General features: G+C 39.4%; 1 protein-coding gene across 12 annotated transcripts in view; it reads left to right on the top strand.

The window, feature by feature from the left end:
* The window catches only part of BICD1 (BICD cargo adaptor 1), a 166,730-nt gene that overhangs the window by 78,315 nt on the left and 67,293 nt on the right, over nucleotides 1–21,122 (top strand). For all 12 annotated transcript variants that reach the window (XM_088055076.1, XM_088055075.1, XM_088055081.1 and 9 more), the window contains one exon: nucleotides 4,419–4,631. In XM_088055076.1, the coding sequence (XP_087911202.1) occupies nucleotides 4,419–4,631 (213 nt within the window). The remainder of the gene's footprint in view (nucleotides 1–4,418; nucleotides 4,632–21,122) is intronic.

Below are 21,122 nucleotides of genomic sequence, written 5' to 3'. Positions count from 1 at the left end.
AATGTCATACTGACATTTGACTAGGAAATATGCTACCCTCTTGGGTAACCCAGGCTGGTTTTTTCTCTGCTTTTGTGCTATGAATGTGTGGAGGTAACTAATACATAATACATTCTGCTTTGCAGCAAGTTAGCAGCTCAAATAGGTAATCATTTGAATCAAGTTCAATGGTGTTGCATTATGCATCAGAAAAAAAACTACATTCAGTGTCAAAGCCATAAAGGTAGGCTGCCTGCTTGTCCTGTTAGCAGTCAGGTCATTTTTATTGCTTATTAATCAGTCCAGAGCAGAGGAATGAATTTCTGTGAAGCATTTCAGAATTCCAGCCCCAGGAGGTCATTACTGAAAATAAAAGGGAAATTCAGAAACGGCAGCCTTCATTACCTACTTATGTTTTAAACTGATCTTTTGCACATGTGCTGCTTTCAACACCTAAATTGGAAATCTACCTTCTCTCTTTCCTTTCTTTCTTGAAGTGCTAAATTTGTTTCAGACATAATTTTATGTCACTGCACATTAGCTTTCTACTGCTGTTTATATTTATCATATAAATATGACATGTCTGGAGCAGTCATTTTTTATTGTACCTTTGCAAATCTGTGCCCATTTTGTTCACAGCATTATTTCTGTCATACTTGTTTGCTTCTGTCACTGGAATTTTCATCTGGGGTTACTTAGAGTTCAACAGTAAATGGTGTTTTTCCTCTAAAGTTATACCTTTCTGCATGATCAAATTGACCTCTTCCTTGTGCACACCCACTTTTACCATCCTTTATTATGACATCAAATAGTGATCGCTATTTTATTGTTCTCACAGTTCAAATTTTAAGGTGCCTTTGAAAAACCATGGTAGTGTTACACAATTCTGAGGTTTCAGAAGATACATATATATACGTAGTATAATGGTGTCTTGTTACTCGGCTTTTATGACCAATTTATAAAGAAAAGTATTTTCTAACTCAAGAGCATCCTTTCAAACAAAATCTGGAGAGAAGTGATGGGGACCAGTGTAAGGTGAAAATCTGTCTGCTCTCTGTTAGGACAGTCCTTGTTGAAGCAGTAAACTTTCCTCAGTCTTTGTAGCTGAGCTCTTTGTAGCTTGAACTTTTTAAGCTGTTGTGCCTACTGTGGGAGGGGGTTTCCTTTCTCAAGGAAACAGAAGTCCTGAAGGGCTACACAGCCTCTTCTGAGTCCAAACTTGAATCTGGAAGATGTCAGGACAGCCTCATGCTGTGATTACTGAAACCAAGAGCCAACAAGGGAGCAATAGTGATTTTTCTAAGTGGTTTTATTGAGGAGTCCCACCAAGGAGCACCATGCTGAAAAGAAGTGGTAATTACCTGATACATCTGCACAGTATAGTACAGCAGCTATTCAGAGTACTTGAGACCATTTTATGAAAATACCAAGATCTTATTCAATGGTGAATACAGGGAACATCTGCTTTGCTTTTGCATAGTTCTTCCTCTCCCTCGGTGTCATGTCACAGGAAAGCTATTCCTCCACCCAGGCTTCCATGGCAGCCAGCTATTCCCTCATATACAGTACCATAAGATCTATTTAGCAACCCATTTTGTATCCAACACATGACCCAAATGCAAGTGAAATTCCTTTAACTTACAGTCCAGGTCATTGCCTTCTCATGTGAGCACAGTTACTTGAAATATTTCACATCATGCAAGGATATAAGGTTTTATAGAAAAGTAAATGTATTAAGCAAATTATTAAATTATTAATAATAATTATTAAAACAGAAACAAAAAATTATTTATAATTTCAAAATAGAGCACATATTTAGCTACCAGCTGAAAAGTATTGATATGTGGTTTAATTTCAAAGTGATCAATCTCATGGAAGACTTTAAGTGGACATGTCTGGAAAGTTTAAACGTTTTGGTGTTCTGTACAGGCTATGAAATAGAGAAGCAGAACTTTTTGCTTGCTTATAATTAAAAGGTATTTAATGTTCATCTCCTTGATGCATTGATCTGCATTAATTGCTGTCAATATCAAAAGTGAACTATGCATATTTGCTTTCCTTCCCCTTATTTTTAACATCTTGATAGAAGTTTAAGAAAGAAATTAAATATAGTGATATGAATGAGTTGGGACAGGCTTGGCCATCAAAGAAATGAGGAAGAAATTCTTTTCTATACAGGTGACTTAGCAGTGGGACAGATTGCTCAGAGTTTATGGAGTCTCCCTCACTGGAGCCTTTCAGGAACTATCAGGACACAATCCTATGCCATGTGCTCAGGGATGACCCAGCTTGAGCAGGGAGGTTGGATGAGATGACCCACTGTCGTCCCTCCCAAGCTGACCCATTCTGTGATACACTAATGCTCAAATTGGTTTCATAGGAAAAAAAAGTTTATGTATTTTCTGTAGTCATAGGTACAAGGAAATGTGGAGTACACTGTAATTTTCCACTATGCTATGCACCTTCCCCAAAATCTGTATATTCATAGCTGTTCTCAAACATCACACATGCTAAAAATGCACCTTCAAAGTACATTAAGAAAAACCAGGTATGCATCTGGAAGGCTGTCAGTGCTGTGTACTGGTGTTTAACTGTACTTCTCTGGTAGAGAGGGCTCCAGGTAACATTTGTTCATGAGCTTCTCCATCCCTGCAAGTCCGACCTGCTCTTCTGATATGTTTTGATTTTACCCCTGGATAAGTGGGTAAAATCAAAACATTTTTTGTTTTACATTTGTCTTATAGGGTCTTTGTTTGACTGGTGCTTTTTGCTTAGTCTCAAACTCAGAACAGCAAGCCATTGATTGTAAGTATGTAGAGGAAGATAATTTATTAGTAGTGTAACCAAAACAGTTGTCTTAGATTCACAGATATCAGTGCTTAAGTTTCATTAAATTGAATTTCTTGTTATTTGGAAAAGCCTATTTAGCAAGATGCTGATGCTTGCTATTTCAGTAACTTACAGCTTTTTGAGAAGACAGCTGGGTTAATACATTATTGAATATTTTTAGAATCCTTTAATGCTGAGTTCACAGGATTCTCTAAGTCAAGTAGACTTAAAAGCTGTGAAGTTTTTGAAGAGTTTTACTTTGAAGTTTCTAAGGGGCTGCTTCAGTTCTATTGCCAGTAAAGCTTAGAACGTGTTCTGAAAGGCTATAAATAGCAGCAGTAGAACAATGGATTTAATTTGGCAAGTCTTATTGATGGGAAGGCAAAGGAGGCCACAGCTTACAATGGCTACAAATGTGTGCTGTGGTTTTATAGAACTGGGTAGAAATGAGGCTTTTAGGGATAATTTTTCACTGAAATAGCATGTTACCATGACTCAAATTTCTCGCACATATTAGGAGGAAGAAAAAATAAAATTGTGGTCTTTCAGATGTGTTCATTTTGATTTAAGATACATGAGAGAACTTCTGCCTCTATTAGGATAAATATTCTTCACATTAGAAGCCTTCTTTTGTCTTTCTCCAGAATTAGGTCATGTCACTTTCAACTGAATGTCTTTTTTTAAAAGGTAATACACTCAAATCTGGTTTTTATTTTATTTTACTTTATATTTTGCTGCTACTTTGATTTTCTTTTTTTGTCTATTATTTCATTACATTATTTTTTATATTATTATATCATTGCTGGGTTTTCCTGCATTTTTCATAGTTAAAGGATATCTCCATCATGTCTACCATCATGGCTTGTACGTTGCATGCTTCCAGGTTGCTCCAGAGCTGTCAAAAATAGCATCAGACATTGTCACTGAGAAATACTGTCTTATTAAATTGATCAGTGTAAGCCAGTAACAAGAAGACAAACAGTGAATTTACTGCTGTATTTAAACAATTCTCAGGCAGTTAAATATCCAACAGAGGCAAAAACCACTGAGTAGAAATGGGGCTGACATACTATGTGTTTAGCATCCTAGAGGTGTTGATGGCCACTGCTTGGTTCTCAGCTCATTTATTTTTCTTCCAGGTTATAGGAGCATTTTTCCATACCAGGAGATGAGCTCCAATAAAATGTTGTTGGAAATGGAAAGGATTCAGTGAGATTTGTCAGCTATTTATGCTCTTTAAACCAAAACAAACCATGTGTTTGTTTTGCGGAACCGGAGAAGAAAGGAGTTGATAAATTATGGGCTGGCCTCGTGCAGGAGAATTAAACACTGGTACTAATTAATGGCCAGTTAGCAGAGCACCATCTTGATCTCAGTGGAGGTCGACTGGATGGGGGCCATAAATCCAGACTGCAAACAGGAACAGCCTCAGGATGCTTCATTTCAGCTAAGTGGGATGGTGGCCCTCAGCTGCTGGGACAGTGTTTAATAGGTCAGAGTTTGGGATTTGCGGATCTATCCCACCCCTGCTGGCTATGCAGCTGCTCGGTTCCATTGATAATTGTTCTGGGGCAGTAGGTTTTCACTGTGCTCTGTTTTTCCTCTTGCAGGCTTTTGGACAGTCCTTCTCTGTTCACCGCAAAGTGGCTGAAGATGGCGAAACGCGGGAAGAGACTCTTCTCCAGGAGTCTGCATCAAAGGAAGCATATTACCTTGGCAAGATTTTGGAGATGCAGAATGAGCTCAAGCAGAGCAGGGCCGTGGTCACCAATGTTCAGGCAGAGAATGAGAGGCTCACTGCAATTGTCCAAGACTTGAAAGAGGTAAATGGGGCTGAATTTCCTTAGGGTATCATGGATAATACATCTCTGAGTAAACAAAATATTACAGGAAATGAAAATGCTCACCTCCCAGCCTGTGATCTTCCCAGAAACCACATGGCCTGAGAAGGCTACAGTTTAGCAAGGAGAAAATACAACTTTTGTTGTCTTTAAACAACACCACCACTGCCTTACAAGTTTAAAAAACCCAATTCAAGAAGCTGTAATTTCCTAAGCACTCTTAGCTTTTTGTATTGTATTTTATAGTACTGAATTTTACATCAACACGTTTTTGGTGCTCATGCAACTCTTCTCTTTCTCAGCATTTACATAATTTCTCAGGTATTCTGAACTGCCTAGAATTAAATAAAACTTTTGCTGGTTTTCTTCTACTATAAAGCAAAATCAAAATGCATGCTCATATTTAGAAAATGGGTAAGGAAGTCAGATATAGTTATTGACTGTATGACACATTGAATAATTTTGATGGAGAATTAAGCAATATTTAATAACTTGCCTTTTTTCTCCTTGGAATCTGGAAGTTACAGAGTGTAGCAGAATAACTACATGCAGGGGAAGGCAGCACTTGGAAGTGAGCTCACATCTTCCCTGCATTCCCTGGGAATGCTTAGACACAGGGATTCTCCCCACTGCCCAGCTGCTGAAGGAGTTATTTCCTATGTGATTCTGGAAAGTGAATACTTAATGCATTAATTCGTTAATATTAACAGTTACCATGTTTTCTGTAGCTGAATGGAATGGCATCCTATTAGCCTACAGAAAGCCTGGAACAGGGTATCTCTGGAACTGAGGCCTTTACTCCCATTGAACATTCTTATTTAATGGTTGTACTGCCCATAATACGGATCAGGTTTCAGGAAGAAGAACACACATGCCAGTTGTTCCCATAGTCCAATTAAAATATGTGATTGTAATTGCTGTTGCAGTGTTTAACAAAAGAAAATCAAATATATTTTATATTAGTTTTGATCTACTTGTCCTAAAATCTTCTTGGTGGCAGACAACCAGCTGCTGACAGGCCTACCTGTTTGGTTTTGCTCACAGGTCCTGATGACTTGGGCTTCAGACACAAATGAACAACCAACTAAGAGAAAACACATATTTGTCTTTGTACTCTATATTCTTTTCCTCTGGGGTCTCCTTGGGATTCCTTCAAATGCAAATCTCCCTTCCATTTTCTATCATGGTTATTGATCTGCAATTTGTTCAGGAGGCAGTTTCAGTACCTGTCCTCCATGGAATATTGATTGTCCTCGTTTCCTTGGAGATAACAGTAACCCCTAGTGTGAAGCCAGCTGCAATTATTTCCTGCTCTAATCCTAAGTAGAAACAAGCCAGAGCAGTTAATTAAAGTGCAATAAAGGAATTTACTTGAATAAAAATAAGGGTGATAAACTATTATGATGTATTATTATGATGTTGTACCCCACATATGAAGTCCTTGACTGTGTGGAACTTTTATTTTGTTTTACTACAATCAATGTATTTAAGCATAAATAGGATTAGTGCAGTCAGTTCATTGTACCACATACTATTATGACTAATTACTTGAATAATAATAATAATAATAAGAGATAGAAGATGATTGACACCTACTTCAGGCCCTATGTGATATTTTCACACTGAATTACACTGGTATTTCACCTTGGGCTCAAAGGAGTGTCACTCTTGTGCCCAGCCTGGTATCCCTTGGTCCCATGGCAGTGATGTCCAAGTGCCTGCTGTAAGAAGATGATCTTCTCCTGTAAATGTTTATTAATTTTGTCTGCTTGGTTCTGCCTCCTGCAAGTAGGGAAAAGCAGACTGAACTTACTTCAAATCTTGACAGCTACAAAGGTGAGGAAAAAAACTATGAAGTGTCTGGTATGTTTTGGAGTAAAGCCAGAATTAGATGCTGCTGTGGGTGGATTGCTACAATGAGGAAGCAATTTGTCTCCTTAGGCAGTAAATCTGGAAATATAATTAGAGAAAAAAATGAAAGAAAAAATATTATCTTCATGTGGGCCTCTGCACTGAGTGATGCAAAGATGGATGGGTCTTATGTCCAAAATGTTCTGGACATAAGTATCCTGTCTTTTCCCCTCCCTGCCCACTACCTCTTCCCCTTAAGAAAAACATGCTTTATAGCTGTTTTTTTACACCTTAGTAAGACATCTTATAAACTAAGCAAAGAAAAATAAATAATTCCTTTCACCTTCAGTTTTAATATAAAGGTTTGAATAACTGCTGTGTGGTTCTGGGAACAATTTTTTTTCATGGATGATACAAAACTATGGTAGTTTCTCCATGAACTCATCCACTTATATGAAGACTGATAGGTTTTCAAAAAATGACTCCTGTTGTTGGTGTCACATTCCTAAATAATACACTCAGTGCTTCACTCTCCTGCCTGTTGTGGGAGTTATCTGATGAATTCATTCTGCTTTCTGAATTTGCCCAGAAATCCATACTCATATGAATGTGTATGAGCATTTTCTGAACCATCAGGATACACTCACATGAATGCTGATGACTTTTAGCAATCCTGGGAATTCCATAGCCCCAGAGTTTAAAAATTCATACATTTTAGCAAGTATCTGCCTCACAGTCACAGCTGATGTCTGCAGGGCAGCTTGACCTGGATCTCCCTTGCTATAAAAGGGAATGTATCAGGCTCATGTCTCTTGAGAATTATGCGCCTCAGACTGCAAAAACAAACAAACTGATTTTAGTACCCATATCTTGAAAAAGATGGTTTTTTAAGAACTTGATCATGTGCTTCACCCTGATGGGAAATAAGGAACCAGGAATCTCTGTACACAGATAACTTTCAACTTAATGTTAAAATGATTAAAGGCGTAAAACACCACCAGCTTTATTTTTTGATGTAATAAAAATCCGCAGAGTGTTGGATACGAATCATATTAACTATCACCTAGTTTTTTAACTATCACATTTTGGAAAGCTGGTAGGTATTTTTTTCTCCCACCAAGACCTAAGATATGGAATGTAGGCTGTTTAATTGGAACCAAAACTATACAGATTTTAAAACTGAGGCCAGAGAGATAATATTTTAGCAGTCAGAGACTAGATTTACAACATCTGCATGTTAGGCATAACACAGTTTATGGTGGTGGCCTTTCTGTATGGAGAGCTCATTATGGTTATTGGATCATGTAACCTTCTCTAGCAGTGTATAAATTACCCTTATTTATTATAAATGTTAAAAAAATCACCTTTTCTTTAGGAAAGCATCTTTTTAAAAGACAATCTTTTGTCTTTTTCTTATTTCCTGGAGTCTAGTTTGTTTCCTATTTAAAAACACTGTTTATTATAGTTGGGAGATGAGTTGCTTTTTTCCATTTGTTCCAGTGAAACAATCTCTTCTCATAATAACCATAAGTATTTTATTGGTGTATGGGGATGAAATCACCGCCTTGAGAAGCTGATAACTGGCAGAGGTGGTTATGAAAGCCCAGATGACCAGCTCAGAGGCTGGAGAAAGTTCTCCATGCCCATAGACAGGAAATCTCCATACAGAGGTGATGTTTGGATATACTCCTCCATCATGGGAAAGCTGAATACCTTGGAGCTGAGCATCTGACTCAAAACAGGTGGCAACTGGAGGGGAAAGAGAATGAAGCAAAGATGAAGCAGGTGAGGCTGTAGAAAATGGAGATGAAGAGTGATGGTACAGTTCAAGATCTGTGGGTGTTATGAGACTAGGCTGATGAGTTGTTTAGGGTGGGTAGGTGAATATCTTGGTGTCTGAAGGGGCTGGCAGGTATGGATCAGCTCTTTCTTCCATTAAGACTAGTGAAAAGGAGAAAGCCAGGAAGAAAAGGTTTTCTACTAAAAGCCACTGCAGCAGCTGCTGGGGTTGCAGAAAGAAATCAGCACCTGGGTACCTGCAGCTGATGAGATAACAGATGAACAGGGAGGTTTACATGATGACAATATTAATGGGCCATGGAAACAGCACACACCTGGATTTCTGGAGGGCAAAAACAGGAATGGGGGCGGTGGGAGAGTGGGTGGAGTGAAAAATAGAAATGTGCGATGTATTATTCACTGAAAACAGGTGAAAAAATGTTTAAGGTAGAGTTGTGCTGCCCTTGAAATCAAAGCTAAACGTGTATTCACTTCAGCAGTACAAAATTCTTGTACTTCATGCTAATCAGGAAATGTATGGGCATGGTAGCCTGGACTTTTCTGAGGGGAACTAACATTGGAAAATAGAACAAATTTGCAGTCATTGTCTTCAAGCTGACTTTCATTGACTTTCATCTAAAAAATTATATATTAAGAACTGGACCTTCTATAATAGATGTAGCTTAAATAAAATTTTGCTGTTTCTTATTTAGAAATTATATTTTTTCAATCTGAAAAATTAGGGTTTTTTCTCTTTTACAGTTTTGAATAAATACTAAAACCTTTAATTGTGAACACATGTAGTTAATACCCTGTTGTGGTGCAACCAGGGCAAACACACCAATTTCAGATTCCTGTTTTACTGCTCTGGGTTTAGATTTGGATACATTGTGCATCCTGTATAACGTAGGATGTCCTTAGATCCTTTGTACATTCAATTGTCATCTACTGTTCGAAGCTTCTGCAGACATAATGTGCTTCAATTTCTACCTTTTGTAAAATTTTCTGTCCATCTAAAGGTCTGGCTTGGCCTGAGGTCTGTCAGTACCCTGTTGCTGCACACTGAGCACTGCTGTAGGAGCTGCTGGGATCTTCCAAGGAGAGGTTTCCCAGCTGACCACCTCACCCAGTGATGTCCTTCCATTCTCTGGTTCCATGATTGTGGTGAGGTTTGGGGCTCCAGTTTATTCTCTCTCCTAGGATTTATGAATCTACTTCTTTCTCTGAAGAAAGTGCCCTATCGGTTGGCAGGCTCTTTGTCCCTTCAGATGAAGCTGTTCCATGTTGTTGGGAGATAGTGTTTTGTGGGCCAGGGAGTGAGACTTTGCAGACTGATGAGCATGACTATAGCCTAAAGGCTAAACCACCCAGATGGGAATAGGGAACAGGGTCTAGTCCCTATTTCAATTAATGTTGGATAAGAAATACTTAAGTATTAATTGGGTCAGAGACCAGAACCCCAGCCACTCCTCTGAGAGAGGACAACCTCAGCAACCCTGTCTCCAACCCTCAGGGAGAGCGTGGTCTGCAGCCTGGCTCTCCCATGGCTGGTGGCCTAACTGATGAGCTCTTGGAGGGAGGTAACTCTGGGTAACCAAGTGAGGTGACCTTAACCAGCTCTGCACTGAAAAAAGACAGAAAAGTTAAGTCTGAGGGAGGAATTACTGCTAGGGATTGTGTACTGCAGGAAGCACCTTTTAGCTGCTTGGCTGTAATGACAAAGCCAGTGAATTCTCTTCACTTTTTTTTCTGGTAGTTGTCTAATTTCCTTCATGCATAGAATATGGATCCTGTGATTGTGCTCTGGTGTTTAACCCAGATAGTGAAGTGATTTAAGTTACTGCAGTGTTGACTCTGACCATGCAGACCATCATTCTTACGTGATCTTGTCTGCCCCCTTTTGGTGATGTCCTTTTCTTTTCAGTGTCTGCATTCACAGCCTTATCCCATTCACTCTACTCCAGAATGAGAGTTTGCTTTGGCATTAAAGCCAGTTAAAGAATGCTCACATTATAAATATTTATCTGCTTGCTAATATTAAGGTGGCATTTGCACAAATGGCTTTGTATTGTGACCTGGGCAAGGGGATCAGGTGCCAGTTTGCAGACAACACCAAGCTGGGCAGAAATGTTCATCTGTTAGAGGGCAGGAAGGCTCTGCAAAGGGATCTGGACAGGCTGGATTGATGGGCTGAGGACAAGGAAATGAGGTTCAACAAGGCAAAGTCCTGCACTTGGGCCACAACAACCCCGTGCATCACTACACACTTGGAAGACAATAGCTGGAAAGCTGCCTGATGGAAAAGGACCTGGGGGTGCTGGTTGACAGCAGCTGACCAAGAGCCAGCTGTGTCCAGGTGGTATCAGCAATAGTGTGGCCAGCAGGACCTGGGAAGTGATTGTCCCCCTGTACTCAGCACTGGTGAGGCCACACCTCAATTCCTGTGTCCAGTTTTGTGACTTGAAAGGCAAGACAATAAGTATATTGAGGTGCTGGAGCAAGTCCAGAGAAGGGCAATTGATCTGATGAAGGGTCTGGAGCACAAGTCCCATGAGGAGCAGCTGAGGGAGATGGGGGTATTTAGTGTGGAGAAAAAGAAACTCAGAAGAGCCTTTATCAATGTTTACAACTTTGTGAAAGGAAGTTGTAGCAAAGTGGGGATTGGTCTCTTTTTCTAAGTAACAAGCAGCAGGACAAGGGGAAATGGCCTCAAGTTGTTGCCAGGGAAGTTTAGATTGAATATTAAGGAAAAAATTCTTCACAAGAGTGGTTAATCATTGAAGCAGGCTGCCCAGAGAGGTGGTGGAGTCACCAACCCTGGTGGCATTTGGAAGACACATAGATATGCTATTTGTGGATTTGGTTTAATAGTGCAATGGCCACGATGGATTAATGGTTGGACTTGATGGTCTTAGAGGTCTTTTCTAACCCAAATGATTCTATGATTTTTGGAGGGAAAATAATTAAGAAAATACACTGAAGTATTCGACATGGATATTGTTAAAGGTGTTTTGATCCTAATGGACCTTAATGCAGGCACTGCTTTTTGAAAAGAAGCTGTAGGAGTGAGATGCTAGAGCAGCCCATGGACATGACTGTGGGTGTCAGAGGTGTCTGAGAAACAAAGTGGAGCTGGGTGTGATAGAGAGATGGCAGAGCTGTTCCTCCTGTCAGGAGAGTGCTCACATCTCAATTTGGGGCATTTTTAGCATAATCAGTAGAGCTGACAGTGTTTACATTCCTTTGTTTTGGAAGTTAATGTCAACTGGTTAGAACCAGCTCTGAATTAGGCTTAGAATATAAATGTGTTACTTTGCCCACTGAGAGGTGTTTTTATTTTCTGTCTCCTGTTTTTAGAAAAGCCTACCATAGGGAAATTCTGTCAGGTCCCCCTCATAAATGTTTCTCTTTCCTTTGCTGATAGTATTAATGGGAGATGTTTTTGCCTGAAGAGGCTGCAAAATTTGCTTAAAAATGTATTGTATCTGTCTGCTTGCAGGAAAAATTTCAGATGGAGCTTGGTCTGAAAGCTTGTTAAATGGTTTCCTCTGCTCTGTACATGTGCTTTCCCTGTTCACAGGACTTCTAAAAAGAAACAAAATTATTTTTTTTGTCTTGGAGACAGAAAAATACAAGAAGCTATGACTTGTAATCCTATCAAATCTCTCTTCATGCTGTGAAATTAATGGGTATACTAATAGACTGATCGTGTATCTCTGTAAGAGAAAGACCTTTGAGTACAGGCAGCAAGACCACTGTCAGCTACTTCTGAGTGTTCTTATTAAAAGATAAAGATTTAATTACAAATCTGCCATTCAACTCCATCTTCTGACTTAGTTACCACCAAATGCTTTCTTAGGGTTCGTGCTTCACAGTTTGGCTGACAAACCATTCAGGTGAAACCAAAGGTGGCTATGGTAAGATTCGCCTTTTTGTTTCATTAAATGTGGTTTATAATCCTAAATTGCTATAATCACTCATAAGATGGTTGTGTTTACAAGTTCATACTCCTCATAAGCACCAACAGTAATAGAACAGGAAGATCAAGAGTTCAGGATTATTAAAAACGAGATTCACTTAATAAATTATAAAAAGAATTTAATATAAATAAAAAGACAATTAGGAGACAAAAGAAATAAAGCAAAGGGTTAAAACGGCCGGGTGCCCTGGCGGGTTGCCAGGAACACACCTGGTAGCTGGGGAACACTCCTTTTATCCCCCCCTACTGTGAGGATTTGATGCATATTCAAACTTTTTCAAGAAGTATTTAACATGTCCCCTCCCTGGTTCCACCTATTTAGAACATTTTTATTTTCTGCTGGTCAGCACTATTTTTGCTGGTCATCATTATTCTTGCTGATGAGCATTATTTTGGAGTTTGGTTTCCTTTCTTTTGCAAATGGTCACTTGCTGATAACCATCCGGGCCCGTCATCCTTCCCCTGAGGACAGCTGGGTTTCATGCCTTCTGCTGATAACAGTTTGGCCTCTGTTGTTCTCTTGATAACAGCTTGGGCCCCACTGTCTTTACCCTCTGGGGTTTCCTTGCCTTGTACCTAGGAAATTCTTTTAAACTTAAGACTTGTTAGCAAGAAAAAAAGTACATACATAGCTAAAAAGTATTTAATATATAATATTCATCTGCGAAAGCCAATATCACAATACAAATTTATAACAGGATAAATACATGTTGTTGTGGCACTCTTTTTCTTAGGGTAACCAGCTTGTTTTGCTGTTCTTACCCTCAAATACACTTGCAAACCACCAAAAGTATCTTTGAGCGGCTGTTAATGAGCCCAAACAAGGATTTTGGATACAAATTTGGGATTTGACAGGTTCATGACACTGTTTTCTTTGGCAAGGCTTGAGCATTTAGCTCTGCTGGGAATAGCAGAGTCAAACAATGGACACTAGGGAGGTCAAAAAAAGGCCAAGTGGGATAATGAAGCATAACCGAGGGACTGCTGTGTAAATACCAAATGCCTTATTAAAAATACTCAATTTCCCAGCTCCCCCTTTCAGAAAAGGGGCCTCAAATAGAAAATGAAAGAGGGTGCACTTTCAGCTGCCCTTGGTAATCAAATCGGGATCTGGCAGTGCTGGGTCTTACATAAGTTTTTTGAAAGAATGACCCCTTATTTGTGCCGAGGTGGTGTTTCCAAGCCCTTTGTTGTCCCCCTTTGTGCAGGGTATTGAGTGAGCACGTGCTGAGAGGACAGCTCTGGAAGTCAGAGGTATTACCTGGGTTTAAAGAAGAGTGAGGCAAATTTCATGGAGGATTGGGCCATTAGTAGTGCTGATACCTGAAGATCCAGTCCCAGATCCCAGGGCTGGTAGGGGATTCCAGGGAAAGCATCTTCCTATAATATCCCTGTTTCTCAGGTATCACACCTGTGGCTGCTAGGATATTGGGCTAGCAGCTCTCTGAATTTGTCAAAACATTATTTTGTTCTTCCTTTGTGGCCTCTACATTTTTAAAATGCATAGCTTTTCTGCCTTGCTATTGTTTCTACATGAGGAAGCCCTCTTAAGAACTTCTTGTGCTGACTCATTCTTTTCAGTATTAATTTGCTGGCTAAAAATAGCTTGGGCTTTTGTCTATTCAAGTGGTGTGGAGTAAGATGGTTTTTGGCATTGCTGAGATTAGCTGTGTTGCCAGTTTTTACAGAATCCTTGCAGTGTGATCTAGACTCTCAGGAGCAAGAGCCCAGGAGCTGTGTTGACTTGTACCTTGTGACTTCATTTGCCTGGGATTAAGTGGGAAAGGAATACCCTGGGTGCCAGACTTTCTGAAACTTAAGTCCAAAAGCTTAAGCAGCCTTCCAGATAAAGTAAAGGCATAAGGAAAAGAAGTTTTTGCTGAAAGTTGTCACTGCCTGAGTGCATAAGCAAATAGGGCATGAATTGTGGTGACATGTGTCACTGGTAAAAAATATTGAACAACAAATTGAAGGTGAGTTTGTTGCCCCTGTTCCAATTAATTTCCTCTGGTTTGTTTTTTTTTTTTTGTTTTTTTTTTTGTTTGTTTGTTTTTAATGTCCTGAGCAGTTTTCAGATAAAAAAAAAAGTTCAAAGCTTCCCTGAGAGACTAATGTTTTTCTTGCCAGTCATTCAGTGTTAGAATGTGCAATTGTAGAATGTTTCATTCCTTCCAGTACTCATTGGGATCTCATAGATCATCCTGTTCTTACAGAGCAGGAATCTGGATGTATTCCCAACCATCAGTACACAGGCAGTGTGGTCCCATTTCTGCTCTCCTGGGAATCCACACATGCACTGTAGCCCTGCATGATTGTACCTTCTGTTGATTTTCTCCTGTTCCCTGCATATGGATGCATCACTGCCTGTTTTCCTTCCTCCTAAAATTTTTTGCTCGTTATTAAGGAGTACCGAATGGACGGCACTGGCTGGCCATTGGTTCAGAGAAGAGACCCACCAAACAAAACTGAAAAGCTCAATGATCTCTACTGGAGCTGTGATTAGTTACTTGGACCTTAGGGAAATTCATAGGTGCTAATCACATGTGGACAATAATTATCAGCCAAGGTGCTCAAGCTTCAGCATCTGCCCTTATTTCTTCAAACCCCACATTTATTTTCAGTCTCTTTTTTTTTTCTCGTCTTTTAATCAATATTCATTTATTTGTAAGGGTTTCTCCTGGGATTTAGTAGGTAATTTTGGGAAATGGGATTTACCTTTTCCTGGGGATGTCTTGGCTGCCAGGACATGGAGCATTGCCTGTGACCTGACCCCAGAAGTGCATGATTTGTGAGGTGCAATCAGAGCAAAATGGAGCAAAACACATCTAAATTATGCCTTTGGACTGTAAGCAACTACTAAAGAAATTTTTGGCAAAAATCCCCCACCAAACAAAAAGAAAGAAACGGTGTAGAATCAAAACCTATGAAACCCTGAAAAATATGAAGAAAGTCAGCCAAATCTTTGGGGTTTATATATTTGTGCTCTTAATGCTGGTATTTTCTCATCTGGATTCATTCCGACTACATCTTACAAAACTGAAGTCTGTTCTGTGTGGCAACCTGAGACTATCCTTAAATATGGTCCTGTGTGGGGAAGGTTCTTCTCTTCAGTTTCCCACTTCTGCCTTAAAACCTCAAACTCATTACCAGTTTGTCATTGGTATGAAATTATTAATAAGTTCTTGGCTCCCATGATCTGTACTAATTGTGTTTTCTACAACAAACTCTGTTCTCAAGAGGAAAATTTATAAGAGGAAGGTGACAGAAGGGTGAACAGCAAGAGCCTCAACTATGCCACCTCTTTTTCTCCCTTTGCCCTTATTTCAATATATGACACAAGCTGGTTATTTTTAGTTATTCTCAACAGTCAGTGCCAGTCAGCATCCAGGAGGTGGGCAGCAAGTCAGGCAGAGGTCAGACAGTGTTATCACCCTTTCATTGTGATGGTCAAATCCACTCTTAAGCTTCAGGATTGAGAGAAATGCACTTTTGCTGGCAAATGTTTTAGATGTGTCCGTGCAGATGCTCATACATAATCAGAGCTTGTCTGCTTCTATGATGTTATTGTTAAAAAAAAAAACCTCATCAAATAGGTAGGACTACATATGAATGCAATTTTTGCCTTCACTGCTCATTCATTCTGCCTATGTAGCCTTTCCTGTCCTCCTGAAGCACAGTATGTTGGCTCTTTCAGCTAAATGTGCCTTGAAGGCATCATCGTAGAGCTGTGATTTTTCACTTCAGTGAAATGGTGGGGCTGTCTGCTCTGATACTCGCTGTGAACTCTGCCTGAAGAGTGAATGCTGTGGCATTACAATGTCAGCTCAGAGTGAGGTGGGTTAAAAATGGGTCATTTCCCACCACTCCTGCACACCTAGTCACGAAAAGGGGATTCAGAGGAAATGCTCTTCACTAATGCAATACTGTGAGGTTTGGCTCACGAGGGTTTTTGGCATTTGTTTCTCGGAGTCCCTTGTGTCTTGTTTTTCCCAAGGGAAGTGACAACACAGCAGTAGTGAGAAGATACAGGATTCCGGTTCTTTGCTTAGTGGCTGGATGTGATTAAAGTGGCAAAGGCAGAGTGGTAAAGTGGCAAGGGCAAAATTATGGGTCAGGGTGGAGGAAGGGAAAGTGTTTCTTTCACAAATAGCTTCTCTCACATGCCCTGACTATCTGTCTTTTCCAGATGAGGTACACAGAGAGACACATGAGAAAAGCAGGGAAGAAAAATTTAAAAATTGCAAAAAATAGGTATGGATGGAGATTGGTTGTCAAATAAATGGGAATATATTAAAGGGAAAACTCAATATTTTGGTCTGTACCAAGTCAGCAACAAGGTTTCCTAAAGACACTATGCCTTGGCATGCTCCACAAATGTGAGAGGAAAAGAATATCCTTGGATTATCCAAATGTTATGTTATCCAAGGCATAAATGCAATGAGGACGAAGGATTGAAGGATTGAATCAGAAGACCGCTTTGCAAGATGTTCATAGGCACTTTGTAGAGCTGGAGCTCACCTTATTTTGGCAGCACTTCCCATTGCCCTTTTACTGTACAGTGAGTTGCTAAGCAGATAAGCCATAGCTAGAGATGTAGATTTATATGATTGGTGTGTTCTTGATATTAATTTTACTGAAGATCTTTGAGTCGTCATCATCAGAATATTTTAGTTTTGGAGGCTAGGATGCACAGCTGGTTTTGTGCAACTTGGTTTGCCAGTGCTCTCTAAATGTCAGTGGTGATTTGAAGTCAGCCCTTTGACAGCTTTCATATATTCTTTTTGCATTTTGTTTTTATCCATCATAAATACTTTTAAAAAGCTAATTATGAGTTTTGCCTTGCCACTTTTCTTGCCCTCTAGAATTTATAACTTACTTTACTTTTTCTTCCTTCTTTTAATCTACCTAATTTCTTCCAACCAAATCTGTTGGGAGATGGAGCTTTATGCCAGAGTCATAACTGCCATAACTCTGTTTTAAAATTAATAGTTTTATCAGCTCTAAGGGAAATTGAACCTTAAATTGCTAATAGAATTTAAAAACGCTTCTGTATTGTTAGTCCACTTGAAATTATATTGCCATCTTCAAGGGAAAGAAGTAATGACAGTATATGCTTTGAAGTTCAAAAAGTGAAAAAATTTAGAGTATTAGGAAGGAAAAATAAAACTAGGTGGGTCTTTAAACTTAAAATGAGAAATGCACAGCCTTGATGGTGTTTCTGTTTAAGAAAACCTCCACCTTTTAGCATGTTATCAAGAGTAATGAGCTCTTATTTTATGATCAGTTCTAACACAGGGCAGCTGCACCACCTGCTCTGTGCTGATTTCAGGCTGTGGATTGCCTGGGTGAGCTAAGGACCAATTTTCAGGATTTCAATGCATGCTATTACCTAGCTTCTCACTGCAGCTATCAGAAAGGCAAGGCAAATCAACCACCAGCTCAGCTTCAGCAACATTTATGTAAATTAATCATTCTTTTACCATATACTTTGGGGAATCGTACTTCCTTTTCATAGCCACTAATTGCATATTGCAAAATGAAATGCTGAGTTCCCCTACCACAGTCTGTATTTTTGTTCTTAGCTGCATTCAGAAATATCAAAAGATACTGGTTCTTTGCACAGTCAGAATAGCCACTGCTACAGCCTCTGGTAGTTCTGCCTTGAGGCAGAAGGAGCCATGATCACCTTTTTAAAGACAGGATAGTAAAAAATGTTGGGTTTTGACTGCAACTGGAAATCTCCTTGCTTTCCAGTTGCAAGGTTGCAAATATACTGGAGATTGTTTTCATCCCTGTTGTCATTTAATTAAAAATCCTGGCAATAACTCAGAGTGAACTGGAGAGATAATCTTTCTTTCCATCAAGAAGCAAATGCAAAGACTGGTTTATCATTCTGTTTTTCATATGGCACTGACCTCTTCCTCAGGGGCTGTAAGCAAGTCCAAGACATTAAAACCAAAGTAGGCTGGTTTCTTCTTTATTGCATGCCACTGCTTAAGGAAATTTAGCCATGACTATTTATTTTCTGTCCAACACCACAACAAAATATATAAGCTACATCTGCTGTAAGTGACACCGTCTTGCAAGACTTGTCTTATTACTGAAACCTAAAACCACAGTCAGTTTTTGTTATATGTGTTAAGGCATTTTTCTTTAACAGGTTTTTTTTTAATGCTGAGTTTTATAAGGAAGTCACTTCTCTTAGTTGTGCCTTATAATAGTGGAGGCAGCTCTATGCATCATTCCCATCTGAGGTCTGGAAGGTCAAGTTATTTTTAAATCTAGTGCTGCAGCTGGAAAACAGTTCAGGCCTTATAAAGGTGTAATTCAATGTGATTGTAAAATAGGTTGTGAAAATGAGACATGAATTTTAAAATAATTAAGAATTTTAGAAAAGCTAAAGATCTTAGCTAGAGATAGGCTTTGCTAGAATTAGTTAGAATTAATGATTAGGTTAGAAGGAGGATTTGCGATAATGAATCCTGCATTTAGGTAACAAATTACTTGTCATTGTATGTTTGTTTAGCTGTGCTTATAATGAGAAGAAGAGAAACTGATAAATAGGCCCAGGAAGAACACAGATCTTACATCTGGAAACCCATTTAAAAGTCATGAAGGGAGGAAATTGGAGTTCCTTCAAATGTCAGTTGTAATGTCAACCACTGTAAAGGTAGAAAGGTCAGAGTGAGGAAGATGGGTTGTCCTTTGTCTTTTACAACCACTCCTCACTAAACATGACCACCTCCTTAATTTAGGGAACTGACAGGCTTAATGACTTTTTAAACTCATTATCATGTATTTTAATATGAAGGGGGAAATGGGAGGTGTCACCGTTATGAATATGTATTAAAAACAACAGTAAAGTAAAATACACATGTCACTTCCTCCACTGAAGCACATAATTCAGAGTCTGTTGGGGTGAGGAGCCATTTGCCTTCTCCTCTTTCGACTTTCTATATCCTGTCTGTAGTCCATTAGAGACTTCCATTATTTCAGCATGATTGGGGTTAACTTCTAAACATGATTTATTGCTGCTTTCTCTCATGAATACAGAGATGGAACCTGTTTTTTCAGCTAGGATATCATCCAGCAGGATTGAGATTTTTTTTTTCTTGCTATAATTTTCAATTTATCCCGTGGGGTTTTATTGCACAGCCTTGATAGCCTATTATTGTTGAACCAAGGGTGAGGAAAATTCATTTGGTCTGAGAGAGATTGTATATGAAGTACACATTTTGATTTTAAGAGGCATTTTCTTGTTCTCCAGATGATAGACTTTAAAAAATAGCATTTTCATAGAATGTTCGCTACTTTTTATTTAGAAAATACCAATAAGCACTGAAGCAGTAATTTGACCCTTCAGGAAAGTGCACCTATAATATGAAGTGTCTCTCATCTCATCCTCATCTTTCCTCCTGTGCTGCAGCTCCTGCTGATGTGTGTGGTGTTCATGCTGTTGGCCGGCTGAAAAGCAAGTCCTGTGCAGTATTGGTATCCAGAATTTTCACATACCTTGGAGGGAGAAGCTTTGCTGAAAGATAAAATGTCATTTATTTCAGGAACTTCTGCATATAGATAAAGAATAAGCAAATTCTTTTAACAGCAGAGTGAGTTTTCCCAAGGTGAACATTTTTCGATACTTACCTGCGTAATTTTTCACAAAAGAGAAAACTCAAACTGCCTTTAAAACAAATTGTTCATCGCATACCATTGTCACACAGTCCAAGCCACATCTCACCCCTTCTCTTAAATGCAGCCAGATTTAAGATGTAACTGTCCTGGGAGGTTTACCTGTGATGGTGGAGATGTATCTGGGTGTGCTGAGCTCCCTCATGTATGGCTGGGCTTTCAGAGGGCACTGACTGCAAGAAATGTAGTGCTAGCCGAGGTTTTCTGTGCTGTTGAGTGGCTGGCTGGCAGCGCTTGGGGCTTATTCACATGACATTTTTTTTCTCAGAGGAGATGGATGAATTTTCTGTGGCTCCAGAGTGGCTTTTCTGGGAGTGGATAAGCAGAACAGCAGTCAAGTTATGAGGGGACATGGATATGAAAGAAAACCAGAAGCACTAATAGAGCATCTTTCCTGATTAAGATAATGAACATAAAGAGGTTGTGTCTGGGCCTTATCTCTGGACTGATGGGATGCTAGGCTTTTGTTTGTTTGTCAAGATCATTGCTGTGTAAGGTAAGTAGGATTGGAGTTGGTGTTTTAAGAGGAGCTAATGAAAAAAAACCAAGTGTAGCTGACTCCAGGGCTTTTTTTCAGCCAGGAAATTACTTCTGCAAATATTTCTGAATAACGGGAGAGCTATAGATGTCTTCTCTTGTGGACTCAAACATCTTTTCTCTGTATCTTCTCCCAGGAGGACTATCTGCCTTTCTTTACCTGTGCATTATTGACTTTCAGTGTATTTTACAGCCTATATTTTGAATAATTTTATGCCTTACTCAGGCCAGATACCTGCATTTCAACTATTTTTGTGTAAAAATAGCCTGAAGGCATGTACTGTATCCTCAAATTAAGAATTTCCTTATTTGGGGAATGCAGGGAATGCCCAGCACTGTGTCATTATATAAAAATCACCACCCCTCAGCTTTGTGCACTTCCCCTGATTCAAGGGCCTTAAACCTCAGAGTTATTGTCAAAAACTGAATTCAAGATTTGCACTGGACTCAAGTTGTGCAGCACAAAAAACATTTCCAGCCTTCTTACATCGCGAGAGTAACCCCAGAAGACTTTTTTCCCTGTAAGGTATGGCCAGCTGGCTTCAAGAAGCATCTTACTTGGTGCCAGACCAGACTTAAGAAGCTCTGCTCCAGTCTGTGATCTTCTTTGTCTTCTTTTCTAATGTTTATGTGAGGGA

This window comes from Pseudopodoces humilis, chromosome 5, assembly GCF_049639895.1.
Source record: "Pseudopodoces humilis isolate 2021_Gansu_Grassland_sample_001 chromosome 5, ASM4963989v1, whole genome shotgun sequence".
Taxonomy (NCBI): Eukaryota; Metazoa; Chordata; class Aves; order Passeriformes; family Paridae; genus Pseudopodoces; species Pseudopodoces humilis.
This window is presented reverse-complemented; position numbering and strand designations above follow the sequence as displayed.